Below are 19,915 nucleotides of genomic sequence, written 5' to 3'. Positions count from 1 at the left end.
AGCCCCATCCCTTCAGTTGCCCACTATGCCTTCCTAGACACATATCCAAATGCGTTTGATTATTTCATATAAACAGACTCTTAGGAGACTTGCTGCTTTGTAACCCGCTCTCCTTCACTTACACTATGTCACAGAGATCTTTCCAAGTAAAGAAATTAAAGGTCTAGTAACCCTTTGTGATGATCGTTTCAGATTCCATTGTTTTATAAGATCACTGTTGATCAGTTCCCTGCTGAAATCATTGAATGATTTAAACTGGGTGGGGAGAAAATAAATTGTGTTTTAGGAAAGTAGCTCTCAGCATGGATTCACTGGAAAGGGGGCAGTCTGTAGGCAAAGATGAAACGGTTCAGGTGAGAAAAATTGTCAGGTCATGAAGTCACAGCAGTCATGATACAGGTGCCAGCTCACCTTTACTTAGTTCTAACTATGTACCAGACACTAATGCGTGACTTGTATTAACTCAGTCCTCACAAAAATGCTGCAAGGTAGGCACTCTTTTATTTCCATTTTACAGTGGTAGAAACTGAGGCACGGAGGTTAAATAACTTGTCCAAGGTCACACAACTGGAAAGTGACAGAATTAGGATCAAACCCAGGGATTTTTACTCCAAAGCCTGTGATCTTAACCTCTGTACAACACTGTACAGAATCAGGGATGGAAAACAAAAGCTGCTGAGTGGATGCCAGGGGAATCAGATGAAGGAGTTGTTGAGAAGTATTCGGCCTATTTCCAGACCTTTTCCTGTTTCATCTTTAAAACTAGCTAAACTCATCTTCCCCAAAAAGTGGGTGCGTGGAGTTTTCAGTTCCACTCTGCTCTGCTGGTCCCCAAACAAGCCTACTGGGCTCGTTGTGCTGTGAATTGCCGAACTCCAGCAAGGGTGTTGCTTTTATTCATAGAAGAGAGTAATTTCCTTTTTTATTGTATTTTATTCCTTTGTTTTAGTTGATTTTCAGTGTTTCAGGTGTATGGCAAAGTGATTCAATTTTATGTATATATAAAACTGAATATATATAAATAGGTTATTACAAGATATTGAACTTAGTTCCCTGTGCTATACAGTAGGTCCTTGTTGTCTGTTTTATATATAGTAGTGTATATCTGTTAATCCCCAACTCCTAATTTATCCCTCCTCCTCCCCTTTCCCCTTTGGTAACCATAAGTTTGTTTTTACCTCTGTGAGTCTATTCCTTTTTGTAAATAAGTTCATTTGTATCATTTTTTTAGATTCCACATACAAGCAATATCACATATTTGTCTTTCTCTGTCCGGCTTACTTCATTTAGTATGATAATCTCAAGGTCCATCCATGTTGCTGCAAATGGCATTATTTCATTCTTTTTTTATGGCTGAGTAATAGTCCATTGTGTGTGTCTGTGTGTGTGTGTGTGTGTGTGTGTGTATCTCCCACATTTTCTTAAGATCGAACTGTTCTATGTTCTTGAGAGAGAACTGTCCTATGTTGACATGTATTATCTCACTTGGTCTCCTCAACGTTCCTATGAGGGAACCACCATCACCCCCGTTTACAGATGAAGCTCAGCAGATTCAGATTTTGTCTAAGCTCACAATTGGTGGGATGAGTAGAGCCAGCATCTGAATCAGGGTCTCTGAGTACCAAAGCCCTGTTATTTTCATGTACTACCCAATGTGAACATGAAATGGCTTTGGAATAACCAAGAAAACACACACATCCTAGGAGAGAAACAGGGACGACAGTTTATAACTCCAGAGTCAGGTCCTGTCAGCCTTACCCAGCTGTGTCTCCAAGAAACACCAAGTCCTTGCAGTCTTGACCGCTTGGTTTTCGTGGTCAGTAACTGACCTATTGTTAACCACAAATCCCACTGGATTTCCCAGCCTTCATACCTGAGCAATCTAGTTCTCCAAGCTCCTTCCTCCTTTTGACCCAGTTGCTGGACTCTGGCCGACTTCCAGCTGGTCGGCCTCCAAAGCCAACTGGGAGGACGGGATTAAGCCAGTGGGCAGCTGGCGTTTCTGTGGATCCTTTGCCTGAGTGACCCCATATGTGCTTCAGGCCAGAAACATCCTCTGGGCATCTCCCTATAGTCATTTGATACTATTCAGCCCCAACAGAAGGCACTGAGCTTTTCTAAAAGAATGGTTGGTACATATTAGTCTTCTTAATTGGCATCAGATTCAAGGTGAATCAGATTTCAAGAAAATACAGCAGTGAGCCTCCATGTACTGCTTTATTTGCCTCCAACAATCTATATTTATTGCTTTTATAGTCACCTGAGATAAGGGCTTGATGTGAAAGAGGATGTCTGAGAATCCAGTTTCTGTTGCCAAGTCATTCTCAGGTACCCGAGCAGCAGCTTGGAGTAGACTGTTGTGGCTGGAGGGGCGGATTCTCTTACTTCTTTTGCTTTTACTTTCACTGGCTCAGCGTGGAGGCGGGTGATACTTTCCTATTAATTTCACTGCTGTTTAGGACGGATGGTTTTCCCAACAGCCCGCTGGGAGGCAGAGGATTAACCTGATAAGTGCTAACATCCCACCCAAGAAGGGCAGTTGTGCGAGGACCAGCCCCCCTCATTTCATGGCTGAGTAATATTCCACTGTACATATGTACCACATCTTCTTTATCCATTTTCCTCCCAAGGACATTTAGGTTGCTTCCAAGTCTAGGCCCTTGGAAACAGGGCAGCACTAAACGTTGGGGTGCATGTGTCTTGTCGATGGATGGTTTTCCCAAGATATACGCCCACAAGTGGAATTGCCATATCCTCTGTAGCTCTAATTTTTAGATCTTTAAGGAAACTCCATACTCTTCTCTCTGTGGGCTCAGCTCCTGCCCCCGTGTTCTCCTTCCTACCCGAGGGGGAGCCCACTCTCCCTGCTGAAATATCTGCCTGCCTGTCTCAACTGACGCTAACTCATCAGTGCCCACACTTACGTCGTCACAGAAAGAAAGAACACCTCGTAGGCCTCATCTCAGTAATTCCCAAACATACCTACTCAGCACACTTTATAAAGTATGGCAGTTGTCCTCAAGGAGCAGGCCATACAGTCACTGCCTCTCCTTCATCGTGGAAGGGAACGAGCCCCTCTCAGGAGGAGACCAGCACAAGGGACCCCACGGGCTATGAGACAGCAGGTCCTCGAGGTGCCCTTCCCACCTTGAAAGTACTGCTTCCTAGGAGCCCGGGGCTCGAGTGGAATGTGAGGAGGTGTCCTACAAGGAGGCGTGGAGAAAGTGGGCTCTTCGTTTTTTTTAACTTTGGTAACACACACACAACATAGAACTTAGCATCTTAACCATTCTTAAGTGTACCGTTCAGTGACATTAGGTTTCTTCTGCACCCGTGAAACAAGAGCTCACTCTTCCCCACCATCCCAGCGCTTGCCAACCACTACCCCACTTGCTGCTTCCACGGATTTGACCACTCCAGATGCTTCATATAAGTGGGATCATACAGTATTTGCCCTTTTGTGTCTGGCTTATTTCGCTGAGCGTATTATCCTCAAGGTGGACTCTTATATTTTTAAAGTGTGAAATATAGGTACAGAAAAGGGTATAATACATCCATATATGGGTTAATACATTGTTGTAAAGCAAACACTCGTAAAAGCACTAACCAAGTCCACAACAGGACCATGGCCAGCACCCAGGGAAGCCCCGGTGAGCCTCGCCTGAACACAACTTGCCCTTCTTCTGCCATATTCATTAGCCTAGGGAAGAGGTCATCCTTGGTGCCCATAGCCATGTGTTGGGCAGAATCGCTGCTGGGCTGTGAGAGGAGCCCTGCGGGTGGGCACTGTGACCCTCATGAAGGACCCTTGTGGGGATGTTCGGAGTGGACACTACGTGGTCTCTGACCACAAGGGGTCATACATAGTCTTGTAGAATCAGCTTTAAAATACAGAAAGAGCATACAAATAAAGAGAAATAAAAACAATCCAGTCTACATAGGAAATAGGCTTCATATGTGTCTTACAGGTTTCTGTGTCATGCGAGAAGTGGAGCAATTAAATTTGGAGAAATAATATGTAAATGAGTTGTGTCCTTAGGGGGTCAGTAGTTCCAGTAAGAGCCAGTTTTCCATTTCTTCGTAAATTCATTCCATGGCATATCCTGATTTAGATTATCTACTTATCTATCTATATCTATATACCTGCATAGATTCATCTACCTATATCTATTTATCTATCTAGATAACTAGATCTGGTTATAGATCTGCTGGTAAATTCTCCTTGAACCAGTTGTAACATCTTCCTGCTTCCTTCATTAACTAAATAAAAATCTTTGACATTTGTTGCTCTTAAAAAAGAAATGGAGAAATAGCAGTGAAGTTAAAAAGAAAAAACAGCTCTGTGGGGGGTTAGCTGATTGAATAGTAGATGTTGGGGAAATTCTTTATTTCAAAGGCTCTGTTGATGGGAGATGAGAGTGCAGCCTTGTCTGAGATCAAAGTCCCTAATGAGAACATTCCAGAACCACTTGAGAGGCCCAGTGGTGGTAGATCACGGGGACCTGGTGGCATTCATCCTGAGGTTCTCAGGGATGTAAAGCATGAAAGAGGAGGGATTCTGACAAGGAGCACAACAGATCCTGAGATAGCCTTGCGTCTAAAGATTAGGAGGCTCGAATGTGGTGCCTGCCTTTTAAAGCACAGCCCAGGGAAAGTCAGGGAGAACAGGGAGTGAACCTAACCTCCTTCAGAGGAGCCGACTGGAAGCCCAGTGTGTGCAGAAGAGCCGGGGTTCGATTCTGTTGTAGCATCTTTCATTCGGGAAGCTCAAATGGCTTTACCCGCAGAGCCACTTCGAGCTCCCTCTGCAGTAGCCGTGTGTGCACTGGCTCTGCCAGCACGTGCGAAAGCAGTGACAATCCACACATCCCAGCGCCCCAAGAACCCACCCCCCATGACACGGGCAATCTCTGGACAGGGGCCTCTGGTGTTAGGCAAAATGGATTCTAGGAAACTAGTTCTTGGAGCAGGTCACCACGGGGAAAATTCCTGCCTGCCCGTGGGTCCCGGGTTGCTCTTGTCGGTTTGGGCAGCCAGTGTAAAGATGGTGAGAAGCAAAGCACGAGTGTGTGTCACCCAGCACGTGGTGATAACAACAGCTGGCATTATCCATGACTCGCTGTACACCGGGCTCTCTGCTCATCTCTTCCTGTGTGTTATGTTCACGCTCACCGTAACCCCATGGGGAGGCACTGTGAATCCCCGTTTTGCAGCTCAGGAAAGGAAAGCCCAGAGAGACGAAGCAGCTCGCCCGAAATCACAAGTGAGGGGTTCCAACCGGCACCCCTGACCCCAGAGCCCACACGCGGGACCACTGCCCGCACATGTTCTCCCTGAGCAGAGCAGGGAGACACGGCTCCCTCCAGGCTTCGCCCGTGTCCCACCCACTTTATCCCCACTCTCCGGGTAAATGTACTGAGCCCAGGCTAATCGTAAGGCACAGACAGGAAACGATATGACCGTCTGTCTGGAACTGGAGTGAGAAGCCCCATCAATGAAGGAGAGTTAGAAGCTCGACACGGATCTCCCTCTAGCCCCACTGTTGGACACAGAACATTCCTCCAAGGAGGGCTGAACCAGAGGGATCAGCTGAAACGCTGGCTCTCACTCAGCACGTCAAGCCAAGGAACGGGTTCAAATCGACAGTTCGTCCAGTGACCTTGGGTCAGACGGTCTGTCACCTGCAGGCTCCCTGTCTCTTGCCTCAGTCTGGGGGTGTCATTTCTCACCCACTAACCCAAATGAAATGTCGGCAGTTTAGAGGCAGGAGCTCCCACTGCCGGTCAGGGGAAGAGTGGTTTGCAAAGTGCTCTCCCCAGACCACCTCTCAGAGACCACACTCCTTCCCCCTCAGAGCAGCTGGCCTTTATCTGCCAAATATTGGGTTTGGGTGTAAGCTTTCATTGGAAGAAAGGGCTCCTCTGCTTCAAAGAACATTCATTTAGGAAAACAATTTTTAAAGGACGTATTTTTTTAAAAAAACCAAAAAGTTCACTTTTGACTCATTTAAAAGATATTTGGGGGAAATTCTGCGATGTTCCAGACTCTGATATAGGGGTCAGGGGTAGGACAGTGAGCAAAACAGGAAAATCCATGCCCTTATAGAGGTTTTAGCACTTTCCTTTTTATAATTTAGATTTCAAGGAAATTATTGAGATGTCTCAGTAGCATTTATGGAGAAAATTTTCCATTCAGAAAAAATGTTTACTGTGGCTAGTTGGACCACCATCATGACCCCTATACAGTACTTGGTGTGTGTCAGCAGTCTGTGTTTTTGTTTAATTATTTAAACAGCCCAATGTGAGGCAGGCGCTGTCATCCCTCCTTCAGGTGAGTGGCCGAGGCTTGGTGGTGTAGCTGAGTGGCCTGGGGTCACGTGGCTGATGGGGACAGACTTGCTCCACCGGCCGATGCCCTCGGGGCAGGGGGAGAGAACTCTGGGTCAATGACTGAGGTTAGAACCATGTCCACATCTCCTGGGAGGCTGGGCCGTGGTTTATAACCATCATTTGTCAAGGTGGATGTCGCAGGCAACCTTCAGAGTCTCAGGGCTCACATGTGATTTAGTGAAGTTGTTGAACCTCCAGTCCAAGAAATCAAGAAATCATTCCACTGTGATTCACAGGACTCTAGGTAAAAGTTTCAAACCTCTGCCAATGCTTCACATCTGTAAATGACCAAAGAAGAAGTTAGTGAGATTTCCTGTAAAACGCAAAGGATTATAAAAAACCCTTCCCTGTCTTAAGAGCAAGAATGTAGGCGTGTAGTATTTAATTCTTCGCTTATCTTTAAAGCAGCGTGGATGTGGAATACCTCTCTGTAATGTGCTTAACGTGGCGGGGCCCTGAGCAGCCTGACAGACAGCTCTTGTTAATTGCTGGTGTTTTCCCTTTGCAGATGACCATTCCCGGGTGAGGCTGCAGACCATAGAAGGCGACAACAGCTCAGACTATATCAATGGAAATTATATCGATGTATGTATCTTGAAACTGTCAGTAAACCCGTGTGTTCTGACACATAGCACCCCGTGTGTCTGCTCTGAGATGCGTGGACACAGGCTGGTCCAACCCTGGGAGCAAACACATGCCCTGTCCCATACACGCAGAACTTGATGGTGGAGACATGTCAGCCTCGGGCTGGTGAGCTCCCCGTGACGTTCCCTGCCTCCTTTGCCATCCCACGCTTCTGTGGACTTAAGAAAATGGTATTTCCATTTTTTTGTCAACAGCTTGGATTATTTGACACTTAAAAAAGTCTGCTTGCATATTAATAGGACAAAACTCTCTAATTCCTAATTTGGTGATTTACCATCTCTTGTCATCACAGCACTTTCAAGTTGCCTTCAAAGTCATCTGCAGCTGTTAGCCGGGACCTCTGATGCATGCAAGACGTGTCATTAAATATGTAGGCTGCTTAATTATTGAAGCCTGCTCCTTTGTTCATTCTGCATCATGTTAACTTAATGTCTTCCATTAGAATAAATTCTCTGGGAGACAGCATGTTTTCACTTGAAAGAATGAATGAAATCAAAAGTGTAGACTGAAAATCGAGGGAAAGTTGCTGTTACCTCCAAGGCCCAAGTTTACATTAAACAGATCTCAGTTCCCAAGGCATCCTCTGTGCTTGGACTTCATACTGTTTCTTAACCCATCAGTACTTCCTTGCACAAGTTTTATTCAGATATCTGGATTCCTTTCTTGTCTTGGTTGAGTATTACTAAAAATACTAGCATTACAATCTCTAAGAGTTATCTAAAAATGACTACAAGAATGTTATGTGTAGTGCTTCTTGGGAGGGTTTGGCATTTGGGGGTTATAGATTTGAGGCCTGACGGAGGATTATTTGAAGACTAACTCGTATCTCAGTCTTCAAACAAAGACCCCTAGACCCTACATTTGATAATGACCAAAAACATATCCAATGCAAGGTAGAAGTTTTTATTAAAGCAAAGTTTCCTCCAAACGCACATTACACTTATTACTTTATGTGGGAACTATTTAGGGAGTGCCTCACAGGAGTACTCAGAGGTACCCAAGACCTTGTACCTTCTCCCTGAGGCCTCACAACTTAGGAGCTGAAGTAAGAAACGTCTTCACTCTGACACTTGTTCCCTGGGGAGAGTCCAGGAGAACCCTGTTCACACCGCAGTCCCAGCTCCCACAGCCCTCTGGGTCCTTGAGCAGAGGGACAGCGTCCGGGTCCTGCTGTACCCCTGCCCCTGACACAGGCCTCAGATGCTGTTAAGTCCTCAGCGTCTGCTGAACCACCCTCTGAGGAGTGGCTCTGACCAGATCAGGCTTCGTCCTGGAGGCCATTTGAACTAAGCTCTAAAGAATGGCTGGGTAGAGACACAGAGGAGGGAGGACCTAAAAGTAATGAAAATACCAGATTCATTTGTTCTCGTTTTAACAGAGAAAAGAGTCAGAATTCAGGGCCCCTTTTCACTTAGTCAATGAGATTTTATTGAGCACCTATTACAGGTCAGTAACTGTTTGAGGCACTGGTGTTGTAACTGTGCACAATTCAAACCAAAACCAAAAAGAAAGCTCTGACATAATGGACCTGATGATCTAACCAGGAGGAAGAGACCACAAATGAAACAAGTCGGTTAAGTCTCTCTGGTGTCGTAGACGGTAGGAGAAACACAGTGGCGGTGGAGTGTCAACTCCACCGAGAAAGTGGGGGTCTGGGCCGGGGGGATATCTGGGGGCTGAGCCTCCAGGCCGAGAGGCAGCCCAGGAAAAGGCCTGGCTGTGGAGCATGCCCGGCAGCTGTGGAGGAGTGAGGGATCTGGAAGCCGGGAGGAGGACGAACTGTAGGTCGGCGGGGTGGGGGTCAAAGTGAGGAGGCCCGCTAGGTGGCTGAGGGTGGCCTGGCCCGGGGCAGGCGGCCAGAGGGAGGGAGGCGGGAGGATCCTGGGTCTGGGCTGAGGTGGAGGCTGGGGAAGGAGGGGCCCTCATGCCTTCAGGAGGTGGGGTCACTGTTATCTGCACAGGACTGTGGTGGAGCAGACTCGGAGTGGGGAGGAAATGAGGAGCTGGGTTTATATGCGTTCAACTTTAAATGTGCGTCAGACGTCTGAGGGGAGGTGAGTCGGCACTGGTTCGCCCCAGGGTTTCAGGGCAGAGGCGCGGCAGGAGGTGAGGATGCAGGGCTCCCAGGACACCGGGTGCCGATGGCCATGAGGCTGGAGGAGCTCGTCAGGGGAGTGGGGTAGACAGAGGAGAGTGCAGACACAGGGCGTCCCAGCATCGCCACCAGGGAAAGCAGGAGGGGATGAAGGAATGAAGAGCGGGAACTGCGGCCAGGCAGGGAGAAAGCCAGAGCGTCACATCCGGAGGCCAACGAAGAAGGCATTTCGGGGGTTCAGTTGTGTTCATGCTGCTGGCAGCTCAAGTAGGGGAGGCCTGGGAACTGCCATTGTGCTCGGCATCAGAGGCCTCCATGGACCGTGCCAGCCCCCATCTCCCAGCACCTTGCAGACTGACACATACGGTGATGAGTCCAACCAGGTCTTGCTGCGTGGAGCTTACCAGCTGGCAGGAAATGACTGACCATCTGAATAACCCTCCTTAATATCTGTCATGACTCTATGTCAGACACCTGCAGCAGGCCAGCTGTACGAAAGAATGTGTTTGCTTTGGTTGTCCACTCTTGTAGACTTGCTTTTAAGAGCAAAAAGATCTAACAGATATGCATCTAAGTGGTCTGAGAAATTGGTATTTCCTCTCCAAGTATCTTTATTCTCTTTTTCAGCTGGCTTTGGGCATAGTATTTTGGGTCATCTCAGGGGACAGAAAGGGGAAGTATTAAGGTCCGTGGTGATATTATATGTTACCTGTGTGTCATTTTCTCTAAATTGGCTTTATCTTTCCCAGATATCGATCTCGTGATGTCCCTTGTTTCCTTCTTGCTTTGGTCCCAGTTTTCATCTTTCCCCCTTCTAGTAGGGTCATGATAAAAGGAAGGGGTCTTGCAGAACTTCTACCTCTTTAAATTCCTGGTCCTTGCTACAGCATCATGTCTTGGTATTAGCAGTGTTTAAAAATGGTGTTTGGTATTACTATTGATATAACCGCCTATATTGATGTAACAGAATATGCGTTAAAGCTTTGTCACATTGCCAATAACATCCCAAACACAGATGAAATCCTGTTGCACATTCCTAGCCGGCTTACACTTTAATCAGAGTTGTGGTCATGTTATTTCAGAAAATCCATAAGTTGTTAGTGTTTTCTGCTCATCCATCATCTCGTAGCCTGTGTGTGATTAAGTTACTCACCCAATCCCCGCCGTGCAGGCATCAGGACTGTTATATTTGATGCACCTTGGCTTATTAAGAGGTGCTCAGTGGTCCCAGGTCTGGTCATGTAACTTTCAAACGATGCAGCTATTGGTATTTGTAGGTGCATCATTTTGGCAAACTTAGCATGTGATTTCTGTGCTGCTTATTGATTTTTCAGTTTGTCAAATATTCTTTCTCATTTATTTTTAGGGTTATCATCGACCCAATCATTATATTGCTACACAAGGTAAGTTGATTCCAGCTTTGATGTCTTTCTCTGGTTGTTTGCCCGCTCTGTCATTTCACACCCAGCCCACCCTCCCTAGGAGCTCTGTTGCACAGTGCTGTAGCCCCGATGATTGCAGTGTTAGCCATCAGCACATGCACCCTGGTTTCCCATCAGAGGTCCTGGTGATGTAATCATTCGGTTAGAACTTCATGTTGAGATCATTAGAAGAGATGTGGTCATCAGTTAATTATTGAATTAACTCTGTCTGCCTTAGCAATTAATCTGACATTTGCAAAAATTGATATATATATATATTCCTTGAATAAATAGGTACTGGATAAAGACCTGAGCTGGTCACTGCTGGGAATGCAAGCCGAATCCAGCAAGCACCCGTCTCACATTGGTGTGGGTCAGTGGAGAGGACATTTGCACATGCAGTATCACTTAAAACCTTGTGCGCAAGGTACAGATAACAGGTTAGGGAAACTCGGACAAGAAAGAGGTGGGATGATTCAAAAACAGCTTTGTGGCAGAGGTGAGCTTGCGGGGAGAAAACATCTAATTGAGAGAGACATCACGAGCAAAGATCTGAAAGCAGCGAGTCAGTGCTCCTGGGTAGAAAGCAGTTGGTGGCTCACTTTGGCTAAAGGAAACAGAAGGAAAGTCAGAGGAACGTGTTGGGGAAGTTCATGGCGTGGTTTTGTTCTTTTTAAAATTTATTTTATTCAACTATAGTTGCTTACAATGTTGTGTTAATTTCTGCTATTGAATCACAAAGTGATTCAATTGTATATATATATATATATATATATATATATATATATATATATATATACCGTGGTTTTTGTACCCCACCAGCGATGGGGCGGGTCATCTGTAGAGGGTGAGGATCGTGGGAGATCTGAGGATTTCAGGAAGAGGCATTGTCAGGGATGAGTTGGTGAGTCAATACAAGGTGAACCAAAGAAGTGCTGGGAAGCAGAGAGGACCTGCTAGGGTTGAAGAGTTAGGGATGAAGAGAGAATACGTTCTCTCCCTTTTATTATTTTATCATCGTTTCTGGTAATGCATCATATCCCAGAAACAGGAACAGGGAAATCCGAAGGATGCAACCTGCCAACATTTAGGGGTTGGCCGGGGGTTGCCCAAGAGCAAGTCAAAGGAGCAAGGGAATCAAGGATGACAAGAAATCATGGATGGAAAAGTCTCAGCTTGGAGGCGGGTAGGTCAGAGGTGTCCAGTGCGCCACGAGGAGAAGGAAGGCGCTAAAGGATTGAGGCCAAGTTCAGTGAATGACTCACGAGGTAGAAGAGGCGGTCGTAGCCAGAGACCAGAATCCCAACACTTAGAGCAGCAGCAGCCGGTAGAACTTCCTGCATTGGTGGAGATCTTCTCTGTCTGTGCCATCCAGTATGGTAGCCGCTAGTCATTCGTGGCCACTGTTACTCAAAATGTATGCACTGCGGGACTTCCCTGGTGGCGCAGTGGTTGAGAGTCCGCCTGCCGATGCAGGGGACACGGGTTCGTGACCCGGTCTGGGAGGATCCCACGTGCCGCGGAGCGGCTGGGCCCGTGAGCCATGGCCGCTGAGCCTGCGCGTCCGGAGCCTGTGCTCCGCAACGGGAGAGGCCACAACAGTGAGAGGCCCGCGTACCGCAAAAAAAAAAAAAAAAAATGTATGCCCTGTGAATGAGGAACTGAATTTGAAGTTTTAATGTTGACTTAAAGAGCTACATTTGGCTTTTCCCCACTGGTGGTGTTGAGCACCAGAGCTCTGGGGTGGACAAACTCTGGGTGTAGCCAAAATGGAGCCTTACCCTCAATCCCCACGGCCACAGCAAAAGCCTGGTGGCACCACTCGTAGAGTCCAGTCTTATGTCACCACTTATAGATTCTACACCCAGGTCCAGTGTGTTTCCTTCCCTGGAATGACGTCAGTAAAGTCTCCTTCCAAGGTCGCCTTGCAGTCAGAAGAAACACTGCACAGACAGTGCCCGGTGTGAGCCTGGCACAAGGCAGGCCCTTGTTAGGAGGTGCTAAGGGCTTCAGAGAGCAAGTGCCCAGCTTGTCTCACATCTAGACAGAACGAGGACGTGTTTCCGGACCTCTGAGTCCAACCCTGGGAGCTTCCAAACCGAACTAACCAATGCCTGTGGAGGAACCATCACTAGTGCTTCACATGGATCCGCAAGGCTTTCAGAATGCCCCCAAGTCAGGGTCATAACAGCTCTGACTTAATACACCTGATGATTTTTGAAATTTGCAGTTTTTACAAATTTACATGAAAATTTTATTGCAAAATATACAAAACGCTCCAGAGTTCTTGATTAGCAGCCCACGTTTTCATAGAAAGTGTAAGCAAAAAATTAAATCTGATTCAAATTTTCAGTTTTCACCGTAGATTCACGTGACTCAACAGCCAGCAGAAGTAGAGATTGAAACCCGCAAAGCCCTACATGGGTCCCCTCCCTTCGTTCATTCTCTCTGCCCCTCTGTCCCCGAGAGAGGTCACGATACCTAACTGCTTAGCAGTCGTCCATGGCCGCCTTCAACCTCTCAAGTATTCGTGAGCAAATATACTTGTAGGCAGCTGAGAAGTAGCAAATGTAATGTTTGCAGGAGACCACCACGGTGCCTTTAGCAGAGAAGGGTACCCCGCTGTGCACAGAGCATGGCCCTTTCCTCGGTGCTGGGTGGGCTACAGATTGGACTCCACGACCAGGCCGTCCTTCCATCGCTATTATTGGTGCAGCAGGAGGAGGAAGGAGTGAGCAGATTTTTAATCTAATATTCAGTCCAGACAGTACCCATCACGTTATGAGTCATACCTTCAGACCGTGACGTGCAGATTGATAAGTCAGAATGTCTTTTCTAGTGTGTGCCGCAAGCGCAGTGTAACCGGTGGCCTCGGGTTGCCGGTAATAAAGATTTCTGCTCGTCTGCAGTAATTGACCTGGGCAAGGCAAATAGAACATGCTCGTGGGTAGCTTTCATTAAAAAGACAAAAACCACAAACAAGCTGATTCTCAAAGTCCAGCAAAAAGGGTGATGAAGTCTAACAGGCAGGTGCGGTTTTTGAATCCCTCCTTTGCTCTTTTTTTTTGGTCTCTATTTTGCACTGAGATGAGTCTTTAAAATCACTTCACAGCAGGAACCCCTGAAACTACATTAATCGTCCATTTTCCTGACAACTGGTTTTATCCCCAAGAGTTGGAAATACATAGATTTCTAGCAAGTCCCTTCAATGCAGAGGGCGTGTCATGAATTTATCCCTTCAGCCTCTCCCCCTCCCTCAACTTTATTGATTTTTTTCCACCAGTAACTGACTTTGACCTTTGATGAGAATGGTAATGTTTCTGCAAATTGAAGGGACCGCGTTCAAGCCAGATCGGTGGCTTTTTGAGTGTGTTCTTCCCGTCTGCCCACCCTTTCATTGTTTTCCATCTGGCAGCTAATACATTGATGATCCGGTATGCACTTCACCACATCTGCCTGGCCAGCCATTAATACAAGTATAACACTCAGCACTTAACCACTTGGCGTGCCAGGGGTCAGAGGAGAGGAACTCACGTCCGTGGCTGCTTTGTCCACACAAAGAGCCGGGGCAGAGCTGGGATTTCAAAAGCTGGTTCATGGAGAGAGGCAGTACACAGGCGGGTAGGGTCACCCAGAACGGATCGTAATCCTCCAAGACGATTCGGGAGAATGCCTGCCAGCCACGTGGTGCGAGAACAAGAAGCGTTCTCTTCATTGTTGTTTACGTTTATTTTTCAAACTGACATCAAGGGTCCTGCTTCAGAGAACTCAGGAAAGACAGTGTGAGGCAGTTGTGGAAGAAATGGCTGTAAGTCTGGGATGGACATGGCTGTCCAGCACCCCATCCCTCTGCCTCACTTCCAAGCTCATCTGTGGGCTGGAGATGCACAGAAGCATGGGGAGATCCTACCTAGAGGATAGGAAATCCGGGGGAGCACATCGCAGTCATGGGGTAGGGCACCCGTGCTTGGCCGGGTTTCAGAGGAGCCGGACGGAGGGTAGAGGGGGAGGCAGGTCTTCATCCAGAGGATGGGCCGAGTGGTAGGACACCCAAGGTCCAGGAGGAGCACAGCCCCTGGCAGTGGGCAGGAGGGAGACCGCCTGAGGGGGAAGGGTCTTCATCCACGGCATCTTAGGTCTTCTGGGTTGCTTCTTGAAATGGATCGTCTCTCAGGACAAATTCACACAGACACACAATTTTACACAGAAGTTCAGGCATTCTCCAGCTTACTAAAATCCAGCCTGAAAGATCTATACCCCCTAGATTAAGACCCCTGAATTAGAGGGGTTAAGAACAAAGAACTGACAGGTAAAGTGAGGACACATTAAAAGGCTTTGAATAAGGAGCGTTATTTAATGAAAGGCAGGGAGGGAAAAAGGAAGGATGTTTCTACGCCTTTTGGTGGTGAAAACAGCGCTTTAAGAAGATTAATTAGTGTGGAATTATCCTGGAGAGAAAAACCTGCAAACAAAGATAACAGGGAGTAACCACAAGAAAATCTGGGATAGAAATGAATGACTCAGACAGCAGGAATGGCAGGGGGCAGTTGTAGTTTTTATTTTACTCAACAATCCAGGTTTCGTACAACTAAAGTATGTTTTCTAATATTAAATATGTTCTAGTGTCAAAACTGTTGATTTTTAAGTGTGATTCCTTCTCATTTAAGAAAAAAATGATAGATACATTTTCTTTCTGTATTCATACTTGGGTTTATATAGTACTTTCCTTTCTGAAACTTGGCATTTTTCTTTGTCCATCATTCAGTAAATATTAAGTGCCTTTTATGTACTAGGCTTTGTGCTGTAACTAATTTAATGTATTTTCTGTCCTCTGACCATTTAACATATTACTCGTCTCATTTCATAAATAGATTTGAGGCCCATGGGTAGAACTAACACGTAGCTGAGTGCCTGTGCCTTGCATCAGGGCTCTGCAAGCATCTCTCTAGTGTCTGGTGGGGCAGGAAAGTGGGCCTCATGAAGCTCACCCCCCAAAATCACGTGGTGAATCTTTTACAAAATGAGTCTAGGATCCAACCTCTTCCTCCTAAGTTGTGATGCATCTCAAAAAGCAAATTTTCTATGATACGTTCATACCTGAAAATACTTCTTAATTAAAATTGTCTTAAATGTCCTGAAATATGACACTGAGCGTTTGGAGTCGCCTTGTTCCCAGCTGGGCATCTGGGCATCTGGAAGACACCCTGGTCCAGGGCTTAGCTGATCCAAGGAGTTAATGCTGATGGTAACAAAGAGACTCTGCATGGCAAGATCAAGGCCGAGCTCAGAACTCTAGTTGGGTGGCCAACCCTGTCAAATTAGCACAATTCAGAAAAAAAGAAACGGTAAAGTGGGTGTTGGGGCACCTATACTCAAGGAGAGTAAATTATATGGATTTTAACAATCTAGAATTAAAAAGATGTTCATCTTTCCCGCCCAGAGACTCTGAACGCTCAGTGTCACATTTCAGGACTCCAAGTCATAGATCCAGGAACTGAGAGAGACTTACTGTCCATCGGACAGAACTGCCCTCAGCCTGGCAAGGGTAGTCTGTGTCTCAGGCCAGCCAGAGAGGAAGATGCTTCAGCAGAAGGCTGCTTCATGGCCTGGCATCCGCAGAAGGGCCACAGGGTTCATCCACCAATCCACAAGCGTCTACTCACGGCCTGGTGGAGGGCGGGCACGAAGCAGATGCCCAATGGGATGGCAGGAGCGCGGGAGAGAGTGAAGGGATGAGCAGATGCGTGAATGGGGAGCTGCCACGTGCCCAGCACCAACCAGGCAGTAGAATACTCCATCCAAGCCAAACAGCACCTCCTCTGGCCTGACATGGTGTCTACTGACCTGGATGGATTTTTAGCTCCAGTATCTGTGACTGTGTCTGTTCTAAGTCAAGGGCTGGTCACCTCCTGTTCTCGTGAACACTTTTTCTTTCAACATGTCAGTAAATCAAGCCACTGTTTTTGGAGACTGTCCACTTTGTCGAAGTCACTTTGTTTAGCTCCACGCTGACTCTGCTCATGCATATATGGCCCCCCAACTATACCTTAGATAGTCAGCCTTATTTGTCCATAATTATAAGCTGTTACTAATTTGGAAAAGAGAAACCTAAAGCAAATTTCCTCCAGAGACTTTGAGCTAGGGGCAAACTCTTACATGAAAATAATAAAAACGTGGGGTGTGAAGGTTTACAGTGGAAATACCTCCTATCCTCCACTACTGCAAAACAGTTGGAACTTTGCTACAGTGACTCCATTCTGTTTACTTTTCATTTGTGTTTCTTCTGCATTTCATCCACATACCCTGTGTGGCATGAACATTGTTAATAAGGATTTTCAGAAAGATGAACATGGGTTAAATTTTCCCAGGCGTCTGAAGCAGTAATTACCAGTACCTAGAAGCGCACACTGCTTCCCTCAGCAAGTTGAGACTTGCCAGAGGGTCAGTGCAAGTTCTACACACTCTGTAAAGAGCTTTTGTCTCCTGGGTTCTGACCTCCAGGTGGAGATGAGCACTTGAAATTATTTCTCAGTAGAATTGAAAGGAAACATTTTTTTAAATCAAAAGCTAAGCCCTCAGTAAACAACTTTTGTTTTTATTCCTTCCTCCAAGCACCAGCTCTGCGCACACCTCAAGTACAAATTCTCCATTAGCAGCTATTGTTCTTCCTGGCTAAGCTGTTCCCGCATTGTCAGTGGGTTGTAGGTTATGATTGGATTCACTTATCATATCCTATTAGACGTTGATTTAAAAGTATTGCCCGGTAAACTGGAGTATGCTCTAGTTTCCAAACTTAAATAGGGATGCTTTGAGGAAGTGTGATTTATACCTAGAGAAACAGTGACCTCTGAGGAGGTCTAGGTATTCCTGACACCCAGGGCCAAGGTCTCCATGCAGGGCCCACCTTCATCTTACTCTCCATCTGCAGGTTTCCAAGCGAAAATGAACAATTTCAAGAAAACAGCTTATCCACAAACTTCCTTTAAAACAATAGTTTTTCTTCACCAGATTAATTTCAAAAGTTACTGGCCAATTAGCCAAAAGGTCGGATCACGGACATGGCTCAGCCCTGTGCTCTTAATAAACTCTCTCATTAGAAGTGAGAACGTTTAAAGTCAGCTTGCATATTAAAAGATGAAGCCAAAAATAGATCATGTTAGGTACCATCCTTCAGGGTTGTCACAGATGCTATGGCAGAAACATATCCCTCAAGGAACAGAACCTAAGTTGATACAGAATAATTTGAAGACAAATGCTGTCTCACAGGTACTGGGTCCTCAACTGCCTGGAAACAAATGCTTTTTAAATCTTTCAGAGTAATTTAGAAGTGTTCCTGATTTGAAGTAGAAAAATGATAGCATCTTTTAGAGATGGTAGAAACTTTAAAAAACCTTTAAGTCCAACTCTCTTGTTTTGTAATTGAAACGGTTGAAACTTAAAGCACAAATAGATTTAAGTGACTCTCATCATGTCAGTTCAAATGAGTCACGATTGCAAAAGGATTTGCGAACTGTATGGGTGAACATTCATATTTGAATAGTGCGTACGCCGTGTTCAACTTAGGAGGAGCATCATGTGTTTCCAGCCTCCTAAGGGGCCTTGGTTAACAGTGAGGAAAACGTAGGAGGTCACATCTTTCTTCCAGGTTCCGTCCTGAAAGGACAGAGCTGTAACTCACCCCCCAGGTGCTTTCTCTGGGGCTGGCCTACCCCGGCCTTCACCCCTCTTTGCAAAGCCAAGCTGTTCCTTTCAGGCATAGTTCATCGAAAATTGAATCAATATTTCTGTGCATCTACCAAGTGCCAGCTAAGTACAGGGTTGGGAATAGAGCATGGCTCGGGAATTACACAGTGTGCCATGTATATAAGCAACCAGCTGTTACCAATCTGTGAGTTTACAGCAACATCAGATTTGGGCAGTATTTTAGCTGTTTCTCTCTCCCAGCCCTAAACCATTGAGCAGGTGGAGAAGTGAGGCCTGATTTTGCCCTAGAACCACACTCTTCCTGCGTCTCGGGACCAGGGTCCTTTATCGCCCATCGATACGGTTTTGGACAAGTTTCTCAAGGCAGCAAACTTGAGGAAGTTTCTAGCCACTGCAAGTTCTTTTTCTCGCCTTCTCACTCAAAGGGATGCTTCTGGAGATTTCCCAGTGCCGTCGAAAACTTGAGATTGCCTGCACTCCGCCGTGCCTAGGGTGTCAGCTTACCTCTACGTTGCTAATGTATCACATTCATTCTCTTTTTCTTAAATAAAAATGGATCCCACTTGTGTACTGAAAAAAAGCTTAATTAAAGAAGTTAGTAATGCAAGCTTTTATTTCTCTGGCAGTGGCCCCTGAAACATATGGAGGTTTTCCCCTTCTCTCTTTGCTTCTCCTTGACAGAAGGCAGGCAGATCCTTTGGGTCACCCAACCCCTCCACTCTGAAGCCTGCCATTCTTTCTTTTCTCCTGGATGGCCTTCTCTCTGTGCCCCTCTTTAGAGCGTGAACAAGCACTCAGGGTGAGTGCACGAGGGTTCTCTTTGGAGACAGGCCTGATGGATGCTCTGTGACTCCGCCAGCAAGAGGCTCTTGTAATGTGAACATTTGTCATGTTCCTCCCTCCCGAGGCTGCAAACGCTTTCTCATCCGCCTTCTCGCAGCTCTTCGCGCGGTATCTCCATCAAGCCTGTCGCGGGGATCAGGGACCAGTGGGAATGCATCTTATCTCTGGATCTGAGATTGGACCCTTGCCACACGCTGCCCACCACCCTGCCGTTGTCTTCTATACACAAGTTCCTCTTTGGAGGCCTCATCTTTGCTGCCACTCAAATATGACTTATCTGCCTTTATCCTTGAGTTTCCATGTCAAGAATAATAGCAGCCTTTGCATTCCCATTCACAGGGGCACCACTGCAAGCTGGAAGTGTTTATGTAACTGCTAGGGTGGCGTGATTCTAGAGGAGGGCTGAGTACAGTCCGAAAGGAACAAAACCCAAGTAACGGTTCATTTAGGTAGATGGGGCTTCCAGAAATGCTTTGGAACATTCTAGTCCTGCCAGGAGTCACCCTGTTACTGGTTCTGTTCACAAATATTCCTTTGCTTAGGCAACATGGTCACAATCAAATCTTTGAAACCTAAAGATTTTATTTGGCCGTAAAATTGCTTCCATATACAAATATGTTTTATGTCAGTAACTAGGACAAGGCTTTTTCCTCTGCAAGAGGCAGTAGAGCAGAGTGGTTAGAGTGCAGACACTGAAGTTACACTGCTGAGGCTCAGATTCCAGCTCTGCCAGCAACCTCTCAGTAAGTATTAGCTAAAATTCTTATCATTATTCCATTGATTCCAAAAACACGTCGCTCAAAGCACATAGGTAGTCA

General features: G+C 46.3%; 1 protein-coding gene across 1 annotated transcript in view; it reads left to right on the top strand.

The window, feature by feature from the left end:
• The window catches only part of PTPRM (protein tyrosine phosphatase receptor type M), a 750,850-nt gene that overhangs the window by 658,536 nt on the left and 72,399 nt on the right, over positions 1-19,915 (top strand). The window contains exons 20-21 of the mRNA XM_089894939.1: positions 6,898-6,974; positions 10,496-10,532. Of these exons, the coding sequence (XP_089751065.1) occupies positions 6,898-6,974; positions 10,496-10,532 (114 nt within the window). The remainder of the gene's footprint in view (positions 1-6,897; positions 6,975-10,495; positions 10,533-19,915) is intronic.

This window comes from Delphinapterus leucas, chromosome 14 (genome assembly GCF_059928025.1).
Source record: "Delphinapterus leucas isolate spDelLeu-1000000601 "Yukka" chromosome 14, BTC_Dleu_Yukka2, whole genome shotgun sequence".
NCBI lineage: Eukaryota > Metazoa > Chordata > Mammalia > Artiodactyla > Monodontidae > Delphinapterus > Delphinapterus leucas.
Note: the sequence above shows the minus strand (reverse complement) of the source record. Positions and strands in the feature narration are given on the sequence as shown.